Genomic DNA, 26,067 nt, shown 5'->3' with positions numbered 1-26,067 from the left:
TATGGACGAGGGTAGAGGTTGGATTGCTGATTGTATTTTGTGGGTAGGCACTAATTTCTGAAAGTTAAATGTGTGGCTTGGCTGCACATTTTACTTACTGAATCGCGCGGGAATAACTAATAGGCCCATCAACATGCATTTGCATGTTGCAGGCGCTATTAGGTTCGGGGGGGGGGGGGGGGGTTGGACGCGCTATTACCTCTTACTGAATAAGGGGTAAAACTAGCGCGTCAAACGCGCATCCAAATGCCGGCTAACAGCGCACTGTACTGTATCGGCCTGTAGATTAGGTAACATGCAGCCTGTTGGTCCACTGCCTCAGTCCCAGTGCTTCCATTAAGCAAACTAGGCCGTCGCCTAGAGCACCCAGATTTTACAGGCAGCAAAATCCTGCCAGTGCAAGGGCTAGAAGGATGCTATATCAGAGCCCATTACTGTCAAAGATGGGAACACTGTGCTGGAGCCACTGCTGCTAGTCATTAAGGTGGGATGGGGGGATGGGGGGAGGAGAGAGAGAGAAATGACCAAAGGTTCACCTAGGCTGCCAAATATGCTTGCACTGGCCCTGCACTGCCTCCTCTCTGATTGGCACAGGAATCCCATATAAAACCTTCCCTTCTTTAATACATTTCTAGTCCAATAAAAAGGTATTCCCTTATATATATATATATATGTGTGTATATTTTGGGTTTTTATTTGTTAACCTTTGTTTCTATGTTTTCAAGTGGACTAACAAGGGCAATCATACTTCTTTCTTACTTACAGAACCGATTCAGGTCAGATTGGCGGATGGTGGGAGTGCCTGTGCTGGACGGGTTGAGCTGTTCCTCGACGGCACATGGAGCCCAGTGTGTGACAGCAGCTGGGACCTGCAGGGTGCAAAAGTGGTGTGTGGTCAGCTGAAGTGCGGCAGTGCTACGGCTGCACAGGGCAGCCCCTTCTTCGGGCTGGGCACGGCCCCTGTAAGGTCTGTGCGCTGCAGAGGAAATGAGACCATGCTCCCGCAGTGCACGTTATCCAAGACAGTGCAGTCAGGCTGCACCCGTGCCAGGGCCATCTGTTCAGGTAAGGAGACCACTGATGCACTCCCAGTCTTATTATGTTGTAAGCTCTATTGAAAGGGATTATCTTTTTACATGCTTGTATAGCGCTGCCTATGTTGTATAGTGATATAGAAATGTTAAGTAGTAGTAGAAGCAGCTAGGAAACCAAAAGGGTTGCCTATGATATCAAATATATATATATGTATTAGTACTTGATTGGTCTATGTGTGTTTGTATGCCACTTATGATGTCATGGACACCCGGAATCTACTGGATCGTTTAAGGCAGCCCTTATCTGATTTAAAGACAAACCACTGCTATGGAATGCAGAACACAGAGAGACATTTTCTCTGCAGCTGTTGAAATTGGGGCTTACATTTTCATAAAATATTTCCTAGATTCCCACCCCAATGAAAGAATGGCTCTGGGGGAAAAATCTTCATGTGTAATTAAACCACCTTCAGGGAGTGGGGGGAGGGAGTCAATGGGCAAGGGTCTACCTCATAATTGTACTACCACATGCTGCTATACTTGTCCACACTTTACTGACAGGCCTGGATTTGCCAGTAGGCAAAAATCTGGGGGCAGCAGACTGATTTATTTTTTCCCAGATGCTCTGAACATAAGATATGCCATACTGGGTCAGACCAAGGGTCCATCAAGCCCAGTATCCTGTTTCCAACAGTGGCCAACCAAGTCACAAGTACCTAGCAAGTATACAAACATTAAATGAATAGATTCCAAGCTACTAATCCTTATTGATTACTAGCTGTTTATGGACTTCTGCTCTAGGAACTTATCCAAACCTTTTTTAAACCCAGCTACACTAACTGCCGTAACCACATCCTCTGGCAATGAATTCCAGAGTTTAATTGTGCGTTGACTGTGAATTTTCTCCGATTTGTTTTAAACGAGGTACTTGCTAACTTCATGGAGTGCCCCCTAGTCCTTGTATTATCTGAAAGTAATCAATTCACATTTATCTGTTCAAGTCCTTATCATAATTTTGTAGACCTCTATCATATCCTCCCTCAGCTTTCTCTTCTCTAGTCTTTAGTCTTTCCTGATAGGGAACCTGTTCCATCCCCTTTATCATTTTGGTCGCCCTTCTCTGTACTTTCTCCAGTGCAACTATATCTTTTTTGAGATGCGGCGACCAGACCTGCACACAGTATTCAAGATGCGGTCTCACCATAGAGCAATACAGAGGCATTATGACATCCAACATTTTATTTGCCATTCCCTTCCTAATAATTCTTATCATTGTTTGCTTTTTTGTCTGCCACAGCACACTCCTAATGTGGAACCTAAGATCGTGTAACCACAGCAAGGATTATTTTTCCCCATATGCATCACCTTGCACTTGTCCACATTAAATTTCATCTGCCATTTGGATGCCCAATCTTCCAGTCTCACAAGGTCCTCCTGCAATGTATTATAGTCTGCTTGAGATTTAACTGTTTTGCATAATTTTGTGTCATCCACAAGTACCTCACTCATCGTGCCCCTTTCCAAATCATTTATAAATATATTAAAAAGCACCAATCCTAGTACACATCCCTGAGGAACTCCGCTGTTTACCTTTTTCCACTATGAAAACATAACATTTAATCCTATTCTCTGTTTCCTGTCTTTTAACCAGTTTGCAATCCACAAAAGGACATTGCCTCCTATCCCATGACTTTTTAACATAAGAACATGCCATACTGGGTCAGACCAATGGTCCATCAAGCCCTGCATCCTGCTTCCAACAGTGGCCAATCCAGGCCACAAGAACCTGGCAAGTCCCCAAAGTCTCCTCCAAGAACTTATCCAATCCTTTTTTAAACACAGCTATACTAACTGCACCAACCACTTCCACTGGCAACAAATTCCAGAGTTTAATTGTGCGTTGAGTGAAGAAGAACTTTCTCTGATTAGTTTTAAATGTGCCACATGCTAACTTTGTGGAGTGCCCCCTAGTCATTCTATTATCTGAAAGACTAAATAACCGATTCACATCTAACCATTCTAGACCTCTCATGATTTTAAACACTTCTATCATATCCCCCCTCAACTGTCTCTTCTCCAAGCTGAAAAGTCCTAACCTCTTTAGTCTTTCCTCATAAGGGAGGTGTTCCATTCCCCTTATCATTTTGGTCGCCCTTCTCTGTACCTTCTCCATTGCAATTATATCTTTTTTGAGATGCGGCGATCAGAATTGTACACAGTATTCAAGGTGCGGTCTCACCATGGAGCGATACAGAGGCATTATGACATTTTCCGTTTTATTCACGATTCCCTTCCTAATAATTCCCAACATTCTGTTTGCTTTTTTTGACTGCCGCAGCACACTGAACCGACAATTTCAATGTGTTATCCACTTTGACGCCTAGATTTCTTTCTTGGGTGGTAGCACCTAATATGGAACCTAACATTGTGTAACTATAGCATGGGTTATTTTTCCCTATATGCATCACCTTGCACTTATCCACATTAAATTTCATCTGCCATTTCGATGCCCAATTTTCCAGTCTCACAAGGTCTTCCTGCAATTTATCACAATCTGCTTGTGATTTAACTACTCTGAACAATTTTGTATCATCTGCAAATTTGATTACCTCACTCGTCGTATTCCTTTCCAGATCATTTATAAATATATTGAAAACTAAGGGTCCCAATACAGATACACTGAGAAAATTGTCCATTTAATCCTACTCTCTGTTTCCTGTCTTTTAGCCAGTTTGTAATCCACGAAAGGACATCGCCAGCTATACCATGACTTTTTACTTTTCCTAGAAGCCTCTCATGAGGAACTTTATCAAATGCCTTCTGAAAATTCAAGTACACTATGTCTACCGGTTCACCTTTATCCATATGTTTATTAACTCCTTCAAAAAAGTGAAGCAGATTTGTGAGGCAAGACTTGCCTTGGGTAAAGCCATCTGACTTTGTTCCATTAAACCATGTCTTTCTACATCTTCTGTGATTTTGATGCTTAGAACACTTTCCACTATTTTTCCTGGCACTTAAGTCATGCTAACCGGTCTATAGTTTCCTGGATCACCCCTGGAGCCCTTTTTAAATATTGGGGTTACATTAGCTATCCTCCAGTCTTCAGGTACAATGGATGATTTTAATGATAGGTTACAAAGTTTTACTAATAGGTCTGAAATTTCATTTTTTACTTCCTTCTCAATCCTGGGGTGTATACCATCCGGTCCAGGTGATTTACTACTCCTCAGTTTATCAATCAGGCCTACCACATCTTCTAGGTTCACCGTGATTTGGTTCAGTCCATCTGAATCATTACCCATGAAACAGATATCTCCCCAACATACTCTTCAGTAAACACCGAAGCAAAGAAATCATTTAATCTTTCCGCGATGGCCTTATCTTCTCTAAGTGCCCCTTTAACCCCTCGATCATCTAACGGTCCAACTGACTCCCTCACAGGCTTTCTGCTTCGGATATATTTTAAAAAGTTTTTACTGTGAGTTTTTTCCTCTACAGCCAACTTCTTTTCAAATTCTCTCTTATCCTGTCTTATCAATGTCTTACATTTAACTTGCCAACGTTTATGCATTATCCTATTTCCTTCTGTTGGATCCTTCTTCCAATTTTTGAATGAAGATCTTTTGGCTAAAATAGCCTCTTTCACCTCACTTTTTAACTATGCTGGCAATCGTTTGGCCTTCCTTCCTCCTTTCCTCTCTGCTGAATCTTATTCAGTAGAGAACAGCCTTCTGTTTCCTGCTTCAGCCCCTCCTCTCTCCTTCCCTCCCCTCCCAGGCAACATGCAGAGAACAGGAAGGGAGGGGATGAGGTTGACATAGACAGCAGAGCAAGAAAAAAAAATGCTGCTCTGTTCCCTAATCCAAGGCCTTCCCCTCTTAACCATGTGCAAGGAGGCAGAGGACACAATAGCATCAACAGTGCTTAAAGGCAACAAAAACCTAAATCCATTGATCCAGCATTGTATTTCTTATGTTCTACTGAATGATGGCACTAAAAGCAACACAATTTTAAGACCAGCAGTGGTGGCATTGTTTGAAAATATTTGCCTGAGACATGGGTGGAATGGTTAGCATCTAAAAATGTCAGCTTGCCCAGTCTATGAAGCACACATTCTGATCTTAGAAAGATGGAGGATCATATTCAAAAAATTTATGTGGGAAAAAATTCTTTTACCCACATAAATCTGGACCTTTAAATATATCCCCCTTTTGTCTGCAAAGTTACCCTGACCAACAGGGGGCAGGGCCGAAAGTATGGTGAGGGCAGAGTAACACTTAACCGGACAGTGTCATGTGTCTGACTAGATCGGGCTGCACAAACAGTAGTCCTAAAGTTATCTGGGTAACTTTACTTGGCTATTTAGCGGATAACTTGATTTGGATAACTGACCTGCTCACCGGCCTTTTTAAATATGGACCTTACAATAATAATGAACATTCCATCTTATTCTCAATTTTCAGTTCAGCAATGCAGATCCTACTCGATCTCTTGCTTCACCGTTCACTCTCCCACCACCTAGGATCTTCTGTGCCCATCCCATGCTTTACCCTCTACTTCCCCATCACTGAGGATCCTCTTTCACAGACTGTGTCCCTGAATCCTCCACTGCTAAGTATCCTCTGTGCCTGTCCTAGGCTTTACCCTCTCTTACTACCTCTGAGGATTTTCTGTGCCCATCTCAGCTTTTGACCCTCATTCTCTGACAGAATCTATCCTTCTCTCCACCACCCCTTGAAGATCCTCTGTGCCTGTCCCAGGCTCCACTCCATCACTGCTGAAGATTACCCTGTACTGGTCCAAAACTTTACCTCTCCTTTCTTCTCTACTGTGCTCTGCCTATCCCAGGTTTTACCACTGCACTATCATTATGGTAGATCTCTTTCTGGACTGACTCCATGCTGTCTGTTCCACTGCCATTCTGCAATAACCAAGTGAGAAAGTGCCACGTAACCAGATAGCTGAGACCAATGTAAGCCGGGAGAGGCAGAACAGAGTCATGCAGGCTGCATCAGTTAGTGCACAATGGCTTTAGTTCATGAAATATCTTGGAGGTTTTCTGTGGCAGTGTATGGCTATGGCCCCACCAGAACAGGCCCACACTCACTTGTTTTTGTTTCGCTCACTCACCTCCTCTGCAGAGCACAAGGAACTGCGGCTGAAGGACAGCCCCCGGGCCTGCACGGGTACGATTCTCATAAAGGAAGGCAGCAAGTTCAGCTCTATCTGCAGGGAGTACTGGACGCTGAAGGATGCACTTGTGGCCTGCAGGCAGCTGGGATGTGGGGAGGCTGTATCCACTGGCCAGGTGGCAGTGAATGCCAATGACAACATATGGGACTTCCAGCCACACTGTGTGGGGAATGAGAGCAGTCTGTGGCAATGCCCAACTGTACCAATGAAAGACAAGATCTGTGCAGACAACCTTGTAGCCAGAATTGAGTGTTCAGGTAAGCAAGGCATGTGGTTACCAATGGTCTTTCAGATTATCTGTGGTGATCCAAAACACCCAGTGTGCACTCAGCCTTTCAAAATGTTCCTCACTGCCAAAGCATTCAATTATTTTTGCTTTTTCTCTTCTGAGAATACACTAAGTGTCTATAAAATTGCATAATGGGCATGCAATGAACGAATGGGATAAATTTTGAAAAAGCTGCTTCCCTGTGCGTACCAGGATCAGTCCAGATGGTGGTTATGTCCCCCGTCCAGCAGATGGAGTCAGACAAGGCTTCGGAGGGTGCTGTCATATTAACCAGTGCACCCTCTGCAAGAGCTCAGTATCTCTCTGACTCCAGCAGATAGGAGTAGGGGAACCTGGAGCTTTCCCTGCATGAAGGATAGTTCCTTCAATTGTTTCTCTCTCTAAGTGTTTCTTTTAAGGTTGGATCAAGGAAAGTTTGTGTGGCTTGCAGGCTGGTCTGCTCCAGTCATTTCTCCCCTCCTACTCCCTCCCTCCCTCCCTCTTCTTTTGGGTAAGTGGACTTCTTGAATTTATTTGTGAATTATTTTCCTTTCAGCTTAGGAGCTGTGTTTGGGGTGGTGGAAGCTGGTGGTGCAAGCATCTCCCCACTTTTTCACCACAAACTGCCCCGCGGCCCCGAGACGCTCATTCCCCGGGGCCGCTGCAGCAGAGAGCTGATATTCCTCTGCTGCCGATCCAAGGGCACTCGGGGGAGCGCAGGTGTGCTTTCCCGCTCCCCGCAGCGATTCTCTCCTCTGTCGGCCCCTCCGTGGCTCCCCCCCCCCCCCCCCCCCCCCCGCCGCCTGTGAGCATGCCGTGGTCGTCCCACTGCTTGGCCTGTGGCGAGCCAGGGTCGAGGCTATCAAGAGAGGGCATTTGTTCTAGGTACCTCCCTGGCGGGGAGGGCACCTCTGGGCCGCTGGACAGCTTTTCCTCCCGCGCCTCAGTGCGACTCGGGCAGCGTGGGCCGGCCCCTTTGCCGCTTTCAGCGGGAACGGCGGCCATTTTGAATCCTCCAGATCGTGTTCTGCAGCCATCAGGGGAGGAAGAAGAGGATCCCTGCGAAAGTCCTCCACCGATCCTGACGCCGGTTACTCCCTTAGGTGCCCAGGGACCCCTGGATGACTCCTCGATTGCCCCCCCCCCCCGGGTCCCCCACTTTTTTCCCTGGAGTTTATTGTGCTCATGCACAATGCCTACCTGCAGCACCTGGAGGCCTCAGGACGCCCATTCCGGAACCACCTCCCGCCAAGACCCCCAGGTTAGCGGATGTCCCGCATGGGACCCAGAACACAGCGGGGGGGGGGGGGGTGCCAGGGACCTTCCATGGGGCTCCCAGGGTCCACTTTGCACCTCCCTCGCTGGGAGGTGCGGGCTCTTTCCCGGATCGGGGGGGGGGGAATCCCCCGTCTCATCCGGATGATCCTCTCTCGGAGGCACAGCTAGATGGAGATGACCCACGGGTCCTCCGCATCTTTAGGAGAGAAGAGCTCAAGGATCTCATCCCTCAGATACTTCAGGAGTTGGACCTTGATCCCCCACCCGACCCGCCAGGACCCTCTGTTCCAATCATCGCTTCATTCGCCAAGAAGGGTGACCCTGTCCTAGCCGGCTTGCACCCTCTGTTCCGGGCCTTTCCCACCCATCTCACCTTTCTTCAGTTATTGGCCAGGGAATGGGATACTCCCGAGACCTCTCTTAAGGTCGGAAGAGCCATGGAGAAGCTTTATTCCCCCCCCCCCCCCCCCCCCCCCCGGAGGACTTCCTGGAGTTGCTCAATGTCCCAAAGGTGGACTCGGCGGTGTCGGCAGTTACCAAGAGGACAACTATACCGGTTACTGGTGGCACAGCTCTGCGGGACCTCCAGGATAGAAAGCTGGAAGTCTACCTCAAGAGAGTCTTTGAGGTCTCGGCTTTGGGGATTCGCGCTGCCATCTGTAGCTCCCTAGCGTAGAGGGCGGGACTCCACTGGGTCCAACAGTTACTCACCTCGTAAGACTTGCCATCCGAGGAAGCGCGCCAGGCAGACCACCTAGAGTCCGCCATAGCATACGGAGCGGACGCTTTGTATGATCTATTCTGCGTTCTGCGTCCTGGCGAGATCTATGGTCTTGGTGGTGTTGGCGAGGTGCCTACTATGGCTTCGCAACTGGTCGGCGAATTCCTCTTCCAAATCCAGCCTGGGATCTCTCCCTTTCAAGGGCAAGTTCCTTTCTTCACACCTTTGCATGACATTATCGACTGCACCTACCGTCGTCAACCTCCGGACATTTTGGCGACCAGGTCATTCGAGCAGGGCTTTCAAGGGCCCACCCGGTTTAGGGAAGCTTTGGTACATCCCACCGTCTGGACTGATCCTGGTACGTACAGGGAAAAGAAAATTATTCTTTAACTGCTAATTTTCGTTCCTGTAGTACCAAGGATCAGTCCAGACGCCCACCTCATTGATTGCTGGGTTTCTAGGGTCTTTTCCTGCTCAATCTACTCTACTCATTCTGGTACCTGTTGTTAATCTCGTCTTATGGGACTGTTTCACGGTTCTTTCTGCAAGTTACAGTTATGGCACCAGTTGCCTTAGTTTATGATCTGTTATGATTGGGACACTTGATCCATCCTTCATAAGTTGTTATTCTGGCTTTGATATACTCTATACTGAGCTCTTACAGAGTAAGGGGTAATAGCACGTCGAAAACGCGCATCCAACCCCCCCGAACCTAATAGCGCCCGCAACTTGCAAATGCATGTTGATGGCCCTATTAGGTATTCCCGCACGATACAGTAAGTAAAATGTGCAGCCAAGCCACACATTTTACTTTAAGAAATTAGCGCCTGCCCAAAGGTAGGCGTTAATTTCTGCTGGCGCCGGGGAAGTGCACAGAAAACAGTAAAAACTGCTTTTCTGTGCACCCTCCAACTTAATATCATGGCGATATTAAGTCGGAGGCCCCAAAAGTTAAAAAAAAAAGTAAAAAATTAAAAAAAATAATTTTTAAATGGGCCTGCGGCTCGTGGGTTGAAAACCGGACGCTCAATTTTGCCGGCGTCCGTTTTCCGAACCCGTGGTTGTCAGCGGGCTCGAAAACCGACGCCGGCAAAATTGAGCGTCGGCTGTCAAACCCGCTGACAGCCGCCGCTCCTGTCCAAAAAGAGGCGCTTGGGACGCGCTAGTGTCCCTAGCGCCTCTTTTTGCCGCGGACCCTAATTTAAATAAAATAATTTACTGAATCGCGCACACAGGAGATTGGGCGTGCGCCCACTCTCCCGCAAATTTTATTGTATCGGCCCAATAGGTAAGCTTGTTGCTGTTGGAATCCTGTGGAATCCTGTGAATTAGAGTTGCTGTGGTATGGCAGCTTTGCTACATATGTCCTGAGTGTTCTTTCTTTCTTTTTTCCCTGCAGGATTTTGTATTATTTTACAATGTGCCTGGTAGTGGAGGGAGTTTGTGTTAGTGTTACTTAGATGACATCAGAATGTGAGGGTTTTATTTTGTATGGGGAGCTGTACAGGGAAATATCCTGCTTTGCCCTCATTGTTGAAGTTGTGTGTGTGAGGTGGGTGGGGTTATATGGATATTTACAGAACTGGAGGTACAGGATTTGTATTTGATTTGCCTTCCCCATATAATGATAAGAATGAACCTCACACTTAAGCCAGGATATGTTATATATGATCTCAGTGTCTCAGATTTACTGCTACTGGTCTTCTTAATACTACTTGCATTGGGCTAAACAGCTTCTTTCTGAAGCTTGTTAAGGTTATTTACAGGTAACACATCTAGGTGAGTTGGAAATTCTTTTTCATTATGCAAGTGATACCCAAACAATTATTTTTATTTTATTTATTTATTTTTATATACCGGTGTTCGATTTTACATATTAGGACCGTCTCTGTATCTTTAGGCCACATTTTCTTGGGTTTTGATTATATCTCTTGGTACTTCATGATCTTCTCTCTCTCCATAGCAGCGCCATATAAATGCAAATAAATAAAATACAAAATAGTCGCTTAGCACTGACACTTCTGTTAGTTATGCTATTTTTTTTGTTATTTTCTCCTTTACCACTATGTCTGGTTTTCTTACATCAGGTTTTTTATTGATTGGTCTGGGAATGAATAATTATACTCTATGATTTATGCAAATAATGCATGGCAGAAAGAATGACATTAACTGTAAACTTAAAGTAAGATACTGGCAGTGGGAGCTGAGGGCAGGGCTTGTTTAATTTGATGACCTTCCCCCAACCAAAAGGGCATGCCACCCTGCCCCTATAAAAAAAAAAAATGGGGCAGTGTTCCCTCTCATGTCTGTCCTGGAAACAATGGGGAGAAGGGCGCTGGTGGAAGCGTTGGTGAGCGAGGCTATATCTCTTCTTCTGTAGGGATTTGGAAGACTGGAGCAGTGCCTCAGCATCAATAAGTGGTGTGACCATTGCTAGAAGCCGTAGTAAGTGGTACTGTGTCTCTTCTTCTGTGGTGAAAGTGCTAGTGAATGGGGCATTGCTCTCTTGCGCAGTAAAACCCAAGCTGGAAGTGTAAGGGAGAGAGCTGTGCCCTCTTCTCCTGCAGTGACCCATGCTGGAAACATCAGTGGGCGTTGTTGATTCTCTTCCATCAAATGCAGCAAGACTGAGCATCTTCTATTAAACTGAACCATACACTACCAACCAATCACTACAACGTTTTACTTCTTGTTAATCTTTTATCTTTCCTCTTACTCTACTCCCAGTTAGAATAACCCCTGTTTTATTGTAACTTATTCTTCTATGCACTTGTTATATTTTGTAATGTATACTCTTATGTTTTAGTTATGCACGTTATAATGTATTGCTCACCCCTTGTTTTATGTAAACCGACATGATACAAACTTCCGTGAATGCTGGTATAGAAAAACACAAATAAATAAATAAAATAAATAAATATTCCTTTCTTGTGCCCTGGCCCATGCTTATCCAGCTTGTTTATCAGTTTTCAAAAGCCTTTCTGGACTTCAGTAAGACTTTTGACACAATTGCACATAGAAGACAAACAGGGCAGGATGGGGTGTAGGCCAGAAAGTTGTAAACTAGGTAAGGAACTACCGGTAGTTGAGCAGCAGGGTGCAGATCACTCTGGAGAAGGTAAAGTGACCAGTGGGGTACCCTAAAGCTTGGTGCTAAGACCATTTTATATTTTCATATTTTTATTAACATTGCAGAAGTATTCGAGGGGAAAATACACGTTTTCAGATGATACAAAATGTCTGTGGCAGAGTGGATACACTGAAAAGAGTGAAAAAAATGAAAAGAGACCTGAAAAAAAACTGATCAAATACAAAACTACGCACCCTGTTGGCTCCCTAACCTAACACCTCGGGAATGCCTCTGCAAAGGTGCAGGTAAAAGTAGGCGTGCCGTGGAACGATGCATCTACTTTTATCTGCGTACAAGTTGGGCAGTTTTCAAAAAGCCCTTTTAGCTGCATAGCTATCCATTTACACAGGTAAATGTTTTGAAGCTTGCCTTCTCTGTATCTACGAGCTGGAAGCACCAGTGAGTGGGCAATGATCTGTACTCCTCTTACCGTCTCCTGCAGGTAACATCAGTGTGAGACTGGTGAATGGAACAGACCGTTGCTTGGGGACGTTGGAGGTGATGGAGGTGGGAAGCTGGGGAACGGTGTGTGCCCGAGGCTGGAATCTCGCCGACGCCGATGTGGTGTGCCGGGAGCTGGGGTGTGGGAAGGCTGCGTTTCAGCCTGATAAAGGCCATCTGCCCTTCAGCTCCCAGCAGATGGCGATCAGTGATGTGGACTGCGGTGGACAGGAGCAGTTTCTCTGGCAGTGCGGATTCAACAGACACACGCAGGCCTGCAGTGATGGGCAGGTACAGGTAGTGTGCCAAGGTGAGACATCATCCTTACACAGGCAAGTATGGCATCCCTCACTGTACTCCCGGAGTTAGAAATTGGTTATATGGAGGGATACATTGCAATAGCATACCTGGGTTAAAGTCATTATGCTCAGGGATGCACAGTTCCAGTGCTAGGGACCTGGCGTTGAAAAGCTGCACTGTGATGTTAGTCTCTATTTAACGTAAATCCTCTTTTGTCTCTTGGCAGATAGCCTGAGGGTCAGGCTGGTTGGCGGGGACAGTCGGTGTGCTGGCCGACTGGAAGTTAGGTATCAGGGAACCTGGGGAACTGTGTGTACCTCACATGAGCCCACCAACCTTGGTGAGGTTGTGTGCCAAGAGCTGAACTGTGAAGGGGAAAGCACAACTCGCAAGAACACTTTCTATGGATCAGGGACGGGTAAGATCTGGCTGAGGATTATGCAGTGTGACAAGCCATTTACATCCCTGTGGCAGTGCAAGAAATCTTTCAGTACTGGGAGCTGCCAACACTCTGCGGACATATCTGTGACATGTAAAGGTAAGCCTACCCCTCTTCCTTAGGATCCCACCCAGAACTCTCACAACGTAGGGGGCGATCATCATATACATAAGATCATATTTTATTTGTTGCACACCTTTCTATGATGTGCTCAAGGCGCATGGTACACAACACCAAATGCCGAAGAAACAGTTATCAAAACAAAAACTGTGAGATCCATATTGAGCAAGCCGGGGAGTGGAAAGACTTGGTCCGGGTAACGTTAACCAGATATCTGCAGAACATGCCTGGATAACATTGTGCCAAACCTTATCCGCTGATTATACCTGGATACAGTTTTCTGCATAATTTTAGGGCAGGTATTTTTCCAACCAGACTGATCCAGCTAAGTTTTTGTTTGGGCAGTGTTGAGTATCAGCGCTGCTCAGGTAAAGTGAAAATGCATCCCGGGAATGCCCCAGTGGTGCCTCTTTTTAGCTATGTGGAGTTTGTGCAGATAACGAGTTCTCTGGATAAAATTTATTTGAGAATTGGGGGGGGGGGGGGGAGGGAAATTATTCAAATCTTGGGTTTTGTCCACATAATTCAGACAAACCCTTTGAAGACTGACATCTGTATTATTTAGTCACTGGTGGTTCTTGTAAAATAATTTATGTGTAGGTGGAGGACTTGGATCTTCTTGATTGGGCCTTGGAAATCCTTTTTTTGTACAGGAACAGCCTTTGTGTGTAGTGCTAAATGCCCCAGGTGCCTCATTTTATACAGGACAAGCCTGGGTTATTATTATTTTTTTTGTATTTAAAGAAATTGTCCTCTGTCCTGCTTTAACCACAGGTTCCCTGTTCATGCTGGATCAGTCCAGACTCCTGGGTTCATTCATCTGTGCCAGCAGACGGAGACAGAGAAAGTAAAACTGATACTGCTTCATATACCCTGGTGCCACCTGCAGTTCCTCAGTGTTTCTCTGTCTCCAGCAGTGGGTGACTGATGCTTAAACCTGCAGTTTTGATCCAGTATTTTTTCTTTTTTATTGCAGTTTTTTCTTTGGATTCTAATTTGAGCTTTCCTCCTAGGGGTCAGGGTTGCTTGTGAGGGATCCCCTATCCTGTTTGGTTGAGGCAGGGGGGCTGGGGGTTGGCGACCCTTTTGTACGCCCGCTCCCCAGGTAACCGTGAGATGCACATCCGGTGGTCCGGATCCCTCCCTGTCACGTGTGGGCTCCCTAAATTTGTGTTCCTCACTTTCCTCTCCTGTTTTAATTAGTTTGCTGAATGGAGCTGGACATCTCTCTTTGGAAACAGGAAGAGAAACTTTTCAGTGAGGCTGCTTTTAGAGCAGTAAAGTTGTAAAAAAAAAAAAAAAAGGAAACGGAGTTTGCAAGAACAGGTAGGGATGACAGCTTGGGCCGAGTGTCCATTTTACAGATCTGCCACACTTGCAAATGGTTACTTGATAAGCAATTCCAAAAATGAGTTCCTCTGCACTCAGGCAGGTCAATCCATTCCAGTGGGTTATGCATTCCTACCAGCAGATGGCGATGGAGTTAAACTGATTTGCTGATGTCACTGACATATAGCCCCACCCTGACATCAGCTTGCCAGTATTCTTTGCCTCCAGCAGATGGTGGACATATATCTCCCTTGTGGGGGTTGCTTGTAGTTAAAAAAAAAGAAAAAATATCAGACGATAAGGAGAAGAATTAGACACAAAATTTGAACTCTTGAGGTGATACCTGATTGGTCCCTACCTCAGTTGAGCAGTTTAAAACTTGAAGTCTGGCCAGGCGTAGACTTATACAGGACGAGGGAGTACTTGGCGATGAAGACCTGTTCCCTCTGCCCCCATAGCCAGTGTCCCGATCGTGTTCTTAGCCAGGAAAGGACTGAGCTCAGGTAAAAAAGAGTTAGGAGGGAAGTGTTAGGCACTCCCCTTCTGTTTTCCTTATTGAGTCGTTCTCTTCCTCGATGTTTCCTACCTTTTTCCTTCACTTCTTGGGGGAGATAGTGGAGAGTGGAGGTGATGCGGGTTGGCAGGTTGAGCAGCTTTCGCTAGGTCCCGCATCACATTCTCGGTTCAGTCAGCCACATAGTAGGCTACGTCGGGTGTTTTTCCCCTGCACGCTCCGGCGTGGGTGCTCAGCACGGCAGTCTCTTTCCACAGGTGCGCGTGTGTGTGGGCACTTTTGCACGTAATTCCGCAGCCTATGTTTGAGCACGTAATTGCATAGGTACACCTGGATGCCATTGGTGTGCGCACAGGAGGCCGCTTAAGACCACGTGGAAAGAAGACTAATAGCACTGGAGACAAAGAAGTTTAAGTGTCTTGCTATTTGTGCAGCTTGACATATAAGGGCAATCCAGCCATCGCTCTCTCTTCACCTGTCTCAGCACTGCTCAAGGCAATTTGCCTACTATGCATTTTGCTGACATTGGGACATCCCCTTGGCCTATAGTGGACTTGAAGGGAAGAGGCACAGGAGGCGATATGGCGGACAGTTCCCCTCCCCCCCCCTTATTCCCAGTGGGAAAGACATCCCCAGGGCAGAGATCGGAGAGTGCCATGTTTGGGCTTATTGGCCCCGGTTTGGAACCATCCTCCTTCTCCTGGGTGGAATTTTTCCAGGGCTTGCAGGCTTTCTGAACGGACATCCAGCAGAAGCGAAGCAGCCCAATAAGAAGGGGTCACTTTCTTTTTGAAACTTTTTATTTATTAACAAGACAATGCATAGAAAGCAAAAACAAGCAACAAATGTTATATCAGCCATACTACAAAAAGTGAACACATTACCAGACCATATGGAGGTCATCTCCAGTAGATACAGCATATTCCAACTTTGGATAATATAAGTAGATTATCATTTAAAGTAGAACAACACCATTTTCAATATTTTCCCCACACCCCATCATACAATAAAGTTTTCTCTTTTAACGCAAACGTAATACGTTCTAATACATCCACTTTTGAAATAGTATTTTGCCAGAAAGGAATCTGGGGTAGGGTCTTCCAGAAGTATGCAATGGTAATCTTCCCTGCATATGGCATATGTGAGAGTAAGTGTTTATTCTTTTTAGAATGATCCTCCCACCTATTTAATAGACAAAACAATAGGTAATCCTACAATTCTTAAGGGGTCACTTTCTCGGGCATCCCTCTTGCCATCCACTTTGGGCAAGCGCCAAAAGAGATGCTGCCCCTAGAGATGTTGAGGAGGAAGCGGATCATGACCCATCAGGTGATTTCGGTGGGGACTCGGATTTCATACCTCTGGATGAGGGAGAAATTCCACCTGATTTGGAACCACATCGGACTCTACTCCTTTTTTTTTCATAAGGATGAGTTGCCAGATCTGTTGACTCAGACCCTGAAAACATTCAGAGTAGATAGGAGTGATGCTTGGGGATTACAAAAGAAAGATCCCATATTGGTCACTTTGCACAAAGCATCCTGTTTATTTACCCTCCTGGAGCAAATTCAAGAGCTGATTGATCTTGAGTGGAAATCTCCGGAAGTAAGTTTTAAAGAGGGGCACTATTTGGTGAGTTTATACCCCTTGGATCCAAAGGCAAGAGAGCAGTTATGATTCCTGAAGGTTAATGCCTTGGAGTGCGCTGATACTAAGTGAACCGCCATCCCGGTTGAAGGAGGAGCAGCTGTAAAGAATGCTCAGGATAGAAAGATTGAGGCCATCCTCAAACAGGCCTTTGAAGCCATGACATGAATTTGCAAATTGCTTCTTGCTGCTGCCTGGCAGCTCAGTTAGGTTTGCATCTCTCTCAGGAGACTCAAGGAGCAGGGTTTGATAGTGGGCCGGTGATGGAACTGGGAGCCATATTTTTAACTGATGCAGGCTGTGACTTGGTGCGGTGGCCAATATAGGATGGCTTCCATGATAGGGGCTAAGCGCCGGTTGTGGCTGCGAAACTGGTCAGCAGACACTATTTCTAAATCCAATTTGGCAAGGTTACCCTTTAAGGGTTCTCTCTTATTTGGCAGTGAGTTGTAGAAGACTGCGAATAGATGGGGTGAATCCAAAATTCTGTGATTGCCAAAGGACAGGAAAGCAGTATCATATTTTTTTAAGGTAAAGGGCCGCTCTAGGGATTCCCATCACTTTCACCCTTACAAAGGAGCAGCTCCTCAAAAGTCTCATCCCTTTGGAAGATCTCAGTCCTTTTGGCCTAAGAAGCCTCATAAGGACACAGGCTCCGGGACCGGAGCTTCTCGATCTTCACAATGAAGGTATGGGGGCTCACCCACTGAATTAGAAGACAGGCAGTCATCTATCTCACTTTTATCAGAGATGGGCCCAGATTATGACAGACCAGTGAGTTCTGGAGGTAGTAAGGGTCATCTATGCTCTAGAATTTCTCCGAATTCCTCCAGATGAATTTATGGTCTCTCCATGCAACTCCCTAGTGAAAAGAGCAGCAGTGGAGGCTATGTTAAGAAGGCTGATAGATCTGAATGCCTTAATTCAGTTTCCAGATTGCAAAAAATCAGGACGTTATTCCATTTATTTTGTTGTTCCCAAGAAGGAAGATGGTTCCTTTCGACTCATGCTGGATCTGAAGGGAGTCAATCGGCATTTGTAAATAACTCACTTCAGGATGGAAATTTTACATTCCATAATTATGGCTGTATAGAAAAAGGAATTTCTTACATCTCTCCATCCGATGGAGGCCTATTTATATATCCCCATTCGAAAGGAACATCTTTTTCTGCATTTCGCTGTTCTTGGATATCCTTATCAGTTTCAGGCCCTACCTTTCGATCTGGCTACTGCGCCAAGAACCTTCTCCAAAGTCATGGTGGTGGTAGCGGCATCTCTGCACAAGGTGTTTATAGTCCCGAGGGTGGCTGTCTCGGGGACTATTTAATTATTACCTGCCTTACCAGCAGGGCAGGGACTTTACTAGTTGTTACCTTTCTTACCTCACAAGAAGTTCCCAATTTACTAACTGAGGCTTATGGCACTCAGAGGTTTCGTTGCGCAGGCTGGTTTTTTATAGAAAACACTCACAGTTTTTATATTTCTCAATAATACTCTTTATTATAGTAATCAAAGGAAAGCCAGAAGAAGAATTCAGGAAAGATACAACGTTTCCTGGGAGTGACTTGTAGCATCTTAACAGTGACGCATCAAAGCCTTCTCAGTTTTCAAGTTACACATTACATTCTTATATACTGATTTTGCTAACAGTGTCTGTTTTTTGTTTTGGGATGACTTCCTTATTTGGACTAAACCTTTTACCTAAACTAATGATGTAAAAGTACCGTTATCTTGGTACGCTAGGCCTTGAGCTGGCTCCACACAAACTGCTTGCGTCTCTCATGCAAAGCCTGTTAAAACAAATACACAAAGGGCATTCTAGTCCATTTGTATCTGGACAACTGGATGATTCAGGCCAAGAGTGTGGAAGAGGGCCAGTTGGCATCACTACCGGAGCTAGGCTGGATGTTGAACTTAGCCAAGAGCAGCTTACAGCCACCTCAGACCCTGAAGTACCTCAGCGTGCAATTCAATATGGAGCAGGACAGAGTGTTCATGCCGGAGAATCGTATTCAGAAATTGGTGACTCAAGTGCAGTCTTTGAGAAGGAATATTGAGCAATGGTGTGGTCTTATCTGCAGGTTCTAGAGTCTATGGTGGCAATATTGGTGGTAGTCCCCTGGGCAAGGGCACACATGTGGCCCCTTCAGTGTGCATTGCTGACCTGGTGGAATCCACAATCACAGGAATACACAGTGAGACTCCACTTGCTGTTGGAGGTGAACGTTCAGCTGCAGTGATGGTTGCAAGCAAATCATCTCAGGAAGGAAGTACCCTTGGAAACATTGGTCTGGTTGGTGCTCATGACAGATGTGAACCTTCTGGGTTGGGGGCTCAATATCAAGAGTTGGTGGCACAAGGTCAGTGGAATGCCAAAGAACGGCAGTGGACTATCAGTCGTTTGGAAGTGCATTTGGTTCGCCTGGCATGCTTATGGTTCGCTAAGAGACTGGAAACTCAAGCGGTAAGAATAATGTTGGACAGTGCCATGACTGTCACCTACATAAATCATCAGGGTGGAACCAGAAGGCAACAGGTGTCAGTGGAGGTAGCTGTGCTCATGGTGCAGCAGAGTAACATCTTCAGGACATATCCACCTCCCGGGTCCAGACAGGTCTTGGACCCAGGAGAATGGGAGCTGGCAGATGAAGCCTTTCAACTCATAGTGGCATGTTGGGGTGGACCATATCTGGATCTAATAGCTAGCTCCAACAATGTGAAGGCATCAAATTTTACAGTCGCAGAAGGGATCAAGAGTGCTGAGAATTGATGCTCTCGATCAGGTGTGGCTGTGGAGAGGGGTGTTATGCACCTTCCTGCTCTGTCCGAAGATCGGCAGGATGCTTTGGAAGATTGCAAGTCAGACCGAGACTGTACTTCTGGTGGCTCTGGATTGGTATGCCATAAGAACATAAGAAAATGCCATACTGGGTCAGACCAAGGGTCCATCAAGCCCAGCATCCTATTTCCAACAGTGGCCAATCCAGGCCATAAGAACCTGGCAAGTACCCAAAAACTAAGTCTATTCCATGTTACCATTGCTAATGGCAGTGGCTATTCTCTAAGGGGCGGATTTTCAGACTCCGCGAATAGGCCTACTTTTGTTTGCGCTCCAGGCGCAAACAAAAGTACGCTGGATTTTAGTAGATACGCGCGGAGCCGCGCGTATCTGCTAAAAACCTGGATCGGCGCGCGCAAGGCTATCGATTTTGTATAGCCGGCGCGCGCCGAGCCGCGCAGCCTACCCCCGTTCCCTCCGAGGCCGCTCCGAAATCGGAGCGGCCTCGGAGGGAACTTCCTTTTGCCCTCCCCTCACCTTCCCCTCCCTTCCCCTACCTAACCCCCCCACCCGGCCCTGTCTAAGCCCCCCCCCTTACCTTTGTCGGGGGATTTACGCCTCCCAGAGGGAGGCGTAAATCCCCGCACATCAGCGGGCCTCCTGCGCGCCGGGACGCGACCTGGGGGCGGGTCCGGAGGGCGCGGCCATGCCCCCGGGCCGCCCCGGGCCATAGCCACGCCCCCGGGCCCGCCCCCGGAACGCTCCCGACATGCCCCGAAAACGCCGTGCGGTTCGGGCCCGCCCCCCGACACGCCCCCTCCGAAAACCCCGGGACTTACGCGAGTCCCGGGGCTCTGTGCGCGCCGGTAGGCCTATGTAAAATAGGCTTACCGTCACGCAGGGCCCTGCTCGCCTAAATCCGCCCGGTTTTGGGCGGATTTAGGCGAGCAGGGCTCTGAAAATCCGCCCCTAAGTGAACTAATAGCAGGTAATGGACTTCTCCTCCAAGAACTTATCCAATCCTTTTTTAAACACAGCTATACTAACTGCACTAACCACATCCTCTGGTAACAAATTCCAGAGTTTAATTGTGCGTTGAGTAAAAAAGAACTTTCTCCGATTAGTTTTAAATGGTAGAGACTCTGGGTAGAGTCTCCCAAGGACTCTACCCAGAGGACCTTAAATTGGCTTCTCTCAAACCACTCCTAAAAAAACCCAGTCTGGATCCTAAAGACCCAAATAACTTCCGCCCGATCGCCAACCTGCCCTTCATAGCAAAACTCATGGAAAAATTAGTGAACACTCAACTTTCAGACTACTTAGAAGATAATAATCTCCTGTTTCCCTCCCAACATGGGTTCCGCAAAGCCTTTAGCACAGAATCACTCCTCATTTCCCTGACAGACTACCTCATCATGGGCCTCGACAAAGGACAATCATTTCTACTGATTCTACTGGACCTCTCGGCAGCGTTTGACACTGTCAATCACTCCATCCTCATAAATCAGTTGGCGGCAATAGGAATTACTGGCGCCGCACTTAATTGGTTCAAAACTTTTCTCAACAACAGAGGCTACAAGGTTAAAATCCAAAACAAAGAATCATCATGTTACAATTCAACCGTAGGAGTCCCACAGGGTTCCTCTCTGTCCCCTACGCTCTTTAACATCTATCTCTTACCGCTATGCCAGCTCCTCTCCAGCCTCAATCTAAAACATTTTCTATATGCGGACGATATTCAGATAATAATCCCTGTTAAAGACACATACTTGAAAACACTAGATCACTGGGAAAACTGCCACCAACAAATCAAACTCCTCCTCACTAGTCTAAACTTAGTATTAAATTCCTCCAAAACCGAACTCCTGCTCATCTCTCCCGAGAACAGTAACATCACTTCCACTCACCCTGGCATCCCACAATCCACGCAACTGAGAGACCTTGGAGTTTTAATTGACAGTCGGATGAATTTGAAAGCTTCTATCAACAAAACTACCAAAGACTGTTTTCACAAACTCCAAGTCTTGAAAAGGATAAGACCTCTCTTTCACTTGCAGGACTTTAGAACAATCCTTCAGGCATTAGTTTTCTCAAAGTTAGACTATTGCAATTCTATCCTACTAGGTCTCCCTTCCTCCTATACCAAACTGCTTCAGATGGTACAAAATGCGGCAGCACGAATATTAACAAACACCAGAAGAAGAGATCACATCTCCCCTATCCTAAAAAGCCTTCATTGGCTGCCAGTGCACTTCAGAATTCTCTACAAATCCATCTCCGTTATCTACAAAATCATTCATCAACATACTTCTATCGACCTGCAAATTCCTCTCCTCTTACACAATTCTTCAAGACCTATCAGAGACGCATATAGAGGTTCACTCCAGGTTCCTCCAACCAAAGCCACTAGACATATTACCTTGAGAGATCGGGCCCTCTCTACCGTCGGTCCCCCTTTATGGAATTCCATCCCCCCAGACCTAAGACAGGAACCCTGCCTCCCAACCTTCAGGAAGAGACTTAAGACTTGGCTCTTCAAACAAGCTTTCCCGGACCCCAGCTAATGTCCTTCAACTTCAAGTTCTATAACACAACCAGCTCATTTAACTGTTCGTTGTAAATATTTAAAATGCTATTAACCTTTTCTTTTTCCTTCCTCTCCCAGTTTAAGCATCCCTGTTTTTTGTAACTGCTTTCTTCTGCACTACAGTTCCAGTTTGTTTTTTCTTTCTATGCACCACTGTTTTAATGTAAACCAGCATGATGTGATTTTATCATGAATGCCGGTATATAAAAACCTTAAATAAATAAAATAAATAAATGTGCCCCATGCTAACTTCATGGAGTGCCCCCTAGTCTTTCTACTATCCGAAAGAGTAAATAACCGATTCACATCTACCCGTTCTAGACCTCTCATGATTTTAAACACCTCTATCATATCCCCCCTCAGTCGTCTCTTCTCCAAGCTGAAAAGTCCTAACCTCTTTAGTCTTTCCTCATAGGGAAGTTGTTCCATTCCCCTTATCATTTTGGTAGCCCTTTTCTGTACCTTCTCCATCGCAATTATATCTTTTTTGAGATGTGGCGACCAGAATTGTACACAGTATTCAAGGTGCGGTCTCACCATGGAGCGATACAGAGGCATTATGACATTTTCCGTTTTATTCACCATTCCCTTTCTAATAATTCCCAACATTCTGTTTGCTTTTTTGACTGCCACAGCACACTGAACCGACGATTTCAATGTGTTATCCACTATGACACCTAGATCTCTTTCTTGGGTTGTAGCACCTAATATGGAACCCAACATTGTGTAATTATAGCATGGGTTATTTTTCCCTATATGCATCACCTTGCACTTATCCACATTAAATTTCATCTGCCATTTGGATGCCCAATTTTCCAGTCTCACAAGGTCTTCCTGCAATTTATCACAATCTGCTTGTGATTTAACTACTCTGAACAATTTTGTGTCATCTGCAAATTTGATGCCCATCTTCAGCAACTCCTAGTGGGCAGTCCTCTCAAGTTGCCACCCAGGAAGGATCTGTTGCATCAGAGGCTGATACTACGCGATGATCCGGGTCGGTTTTGTCTTATGGTTTGGCCTCTGAGAGGGCTCAGTTGCTGAAGTGGGATTATTCTTCTGCAGTGATTTCCACATTGCTTCATGCCAGGAATATTTCTACATCTCTAGCTTATTTTAGGGTTTGGAGAGTGTTCAAGAGCTCGTGTGAGGTGCGAGGTTCTCACCCTCTTAAAGTTGAAATTCCTCTGACATTAGAATTTTTGCAGGAAGATTTGATTAAATACTTGGCTTTTAATACTCTGAAGGTACAAGTAACAGCTCTCACTTGCTATAGGGGATGGGTCATTGGTAGACCCTTGTCTTCCCATCCAGACATGTCCAGGTTTTTGAAGGGAGCCAAGCATCTACGTTCACCCTTGCTTCTACCAGTGCCTCTTTGGGATCTTAATCTCATATTGCATTTTTTGGCGGGTCCTACATTTTGGTCATTACATGATCTCTCCTTGCAGATGCTTACCTTGAAAATAGTTTTTCTGGTGGCAGTCTGTTCGGCACAGTGGATCTCCGAGCTACAGGCTCTTTCTTGCTGTGAAACATTTCTGTGAATGATTCCAGAAGTGGTACAGCTTAAGACTATACATTTACTTTTTACTGGAGCTTCATTTGAATCAGTTTATTTCCTTGCCCACATTAGACAAGGATAGAGATGAGCAGGCTTATCGCCTGTTGCATGCCTTGGATGAGAAGTAGCATCTGGTGCGGTACTTGAAGGTTACTTGCTTCTTGAGGAAGACTGATAGACTGTGCTCCATGGTGGAGGTAAACAAGGGGACCTGGCGATGCGGGCGATGATAGCCCGTTGGGTAAAGGAAGTCATCACATCTGCCTATGTGGATTCAGATGTACCATTTCCTAGACAGGTCAAGGCACATTCCACTAGAGCTCAGACAGTCTAGTGGGCATAAATTCGGTTGTTGTCTTCTGTCGGGATTTGCTGGGCAGCGACGTACTCCTCCTTACATACTTTCTCCAGACATTACCGCTTGGACGTTAAAGCTCAGGAAGATACATGTGCAGTGTTGACAGCACCACAGGCAACCTCCCGCCCTTTTTGGGAGTAGCTTTGGTACATCCCACTGCTGTGGATTGACCTGCCTGAGTGCAGAGGAAAAAGAAATTACCACTTACCTGGTAATTTTCTTTCCTTTAAGGAAGACAGGCCAATCCACAACCCCCCCTGAGCTGCCTACTTGCTTTTAGTTCGTCCTTTATATGTGAACGATGAAGAGTGTTATTTCTATTAATTAATTTTAAGGACTGGTAAACGACATAACCAGCCCTAAGATTAGCTGATGTGAACTTTTTTTGCCAAGCTCAGTGTTTCCCGGTTGGTTGGAAGCATAAGTGGTTAATGGTTAATATTCATATTCAAGTATAATCAGTTTGTCCACAGTTTGGCTTTTCTAGAGAATACTGGTGGGCTGAAGTCTGGGCAGGGATATATGTCAGTGACGTCAGCGAATCAGCTTTACTCTATTCTATCTCCATCTGCTGGAAGGAGTGCATAACCCACCGGTGTGGATTGGTCTGCCTTCCTTAGAGGAAAGAAAATTTATCAGGAAATTTATGAGACCGCATGAAACACATCAATACTGCGGGGTTCTTTTATAATTCACTTAATTAATTTTGTATTATGCAGGCATCCTGTGAAAATAGTAGGATGAAACCAACTTTTCATTGTAAGGGCATCCACAAAGGAGAATCAATGCATTATGTGTTGTCATTTCTCAAACTCACCACCAAGTTTATTGTCTCTTTTTTTTAAAAATCAATTTATTTATTTCTTAAAAAATAGTGGCATTTATCTAAGTCACTCCAAGAAACGTTGATATCCATTCAACACTTCTCAAAGCCAAAATCCAGTCCTCAAAAACATTGTATAGTCTATTTCTATATATTCTCATTATACAATTTATTTTCGAGAAGAGAGACAAAAAACTTAGTTTCTTAGTGATGATAATCTTTCATTTGTCAGGAACAGTGGCATATCTTGTTGGGGTTTTTTTGTTTTTTTTTAGTATACTCCTACATATATTCCAAATTTCAAAGTGTGCTCGCATTCACATTGGTTCCCTTAATGTCTCCTGACGTGGACCACGTTTCACCTCAGGAGAGATTTAATCATGGGAAACCTTGCATTCACCAAACAGATAAATTGCTTCTCTGCCGACTGGCAGGTCAGGGACACAGTGAACATGTACTCCTCTTCTCCCATTGTGTGGTGAGCACTTCCTTGGTAAATCAGGAAGCCCGTAGTGTGTGTGGGTGGGGGGAGAACAGCTGTAGAGACTGGGAGTGTGTGCTTACAGTGTGTTCTCATGCTGCTGGCCTTCCATTGCTGCCCTTGATTTGACTGCCAGGGAGGAGGAAGAGGTGAAGGAAAGTCAGCCTTTTAAATGTGCTAATGTTTGGTACAGTTTTTACCAAGGAAATGTTCTGTATGCTGGGGATGCTTCAGCGGGCCCACCCTAGCACTGTCCCTTAAAAAGAACCACATGATTGAGCACATGCAAAATCCTTCTGTAACTCAGCCAGACTGTCAGGATCAGCAGCACAGCTCAAGAAAATTCGCAGAACTTTGGTATGGCTCAGCCAGCAGGAGGCGCTTTCTGGTCAGTGCAGCTGCTGCCTGGTCCACCTTTCCTCATGAACCGGTGAGTGCTGTGGAACCAATTTTGAAATGTCAATTGATGACTAATGAATCCTCCTGGTCCTTCTTTCTTTCTGTTTGGGGAATAATAGGGCACAAGGAGCTGAGGCTGAAGGGAGAGCCATGCTCTGGCCTGCTGGAGATCAAGCGGATAGACCAAAATATCTGGAGTCCTGTTTCTGTCACTTACTCAAATGGCACAGCCAGTATTGCCAGTGTTGCCTGCCGGCAGATGCAATGTGGTCATGCCACAAACTACACCTCGCAGATGGTAGACAACAAACCGGTGTTTGCCATCGATTGCCAGGGCAGTGAGGAGAATGTGTGGAGCTGTAACATTCAGGACCTGTCGGAGGAAGAAAGCATTGACATTAGCAGTAGTGAAGAAGAGGATGAAGAGAGCACTCCTGATACGACGCTTGCCCCTGTGACAGAATTTGCAGTCAGACATCAAGTCATCAGTGTGAACTGTTCAGGTAATATCCACTGTTGCCATCAATGAACCCCCCACCCCTCTTTTCCTCCATAATCCCTCCTCTTCCTCCTCTCCCTCTATTATCATGCAACTGTGTTGAGGAGCACACAGCATCGATGAGTCTCCTCCTTTCCACAATAATTGTTCCTCCTGT

At 45.8% G+C, this 26,067-nt stretch overlaps 1 protein-coding gene across 2 annotated transcripts in view; it reads left to right on the top strand.

Annotated features, from left to right (window-relative positions):
- LOC115096433 (deleted in malignant brain tumors 1 protein-like) overlaps positions 1–26,067 on the top strand; it is a 102,024-nt gene that overhangs the window by 5,540 nt on the left and 70,417 nt on the right. For both annotated transcript variants that reach the window (XM_029611037.1, XM_029611030.1), the window contains exons 3-7: positions 766–1,065; positions 6,179–6,487; positions 12,073–12,381; positions 12,598–12,909; positions 25,531–25,914. In XM_029611037.1, the coding sequence (XP_029466897.1) occupies positions 766–1,065; positions 6,179–6,487; positions 12,073–12,381; positions 12,598–12,909; positions 25,531–25,914 (1,614 nt within the window). The remainder of the gene's footprint in view (positions 1–765; positions 1,066–6,178; positions 6,488–12,072; positions 12,382–12,597; positions 12,910–25,530; positions 25,915–26,067) is intronic.

This window comes from Rhinatrema bivittatum, chromosome 1 (genome assembly GCF_901001135.1).
Source record: "Rhinatrema bivittatum chromosome 1, aRhiBiv1.1, whole genome shotgun sequence".
Taxonomy (NCBI): domain Eukaryota; kingdom Metazoa; phylum Chordata; class Amphibia; order Gymnophiona; family Rhinatrematidae; genus Rhinatrema; species Rhinatrema bivittatum.
Note: the sequence above shows the minus strand (reverse complement) of the source record. Positions and strands in the feature narration are given on the sequence as shown.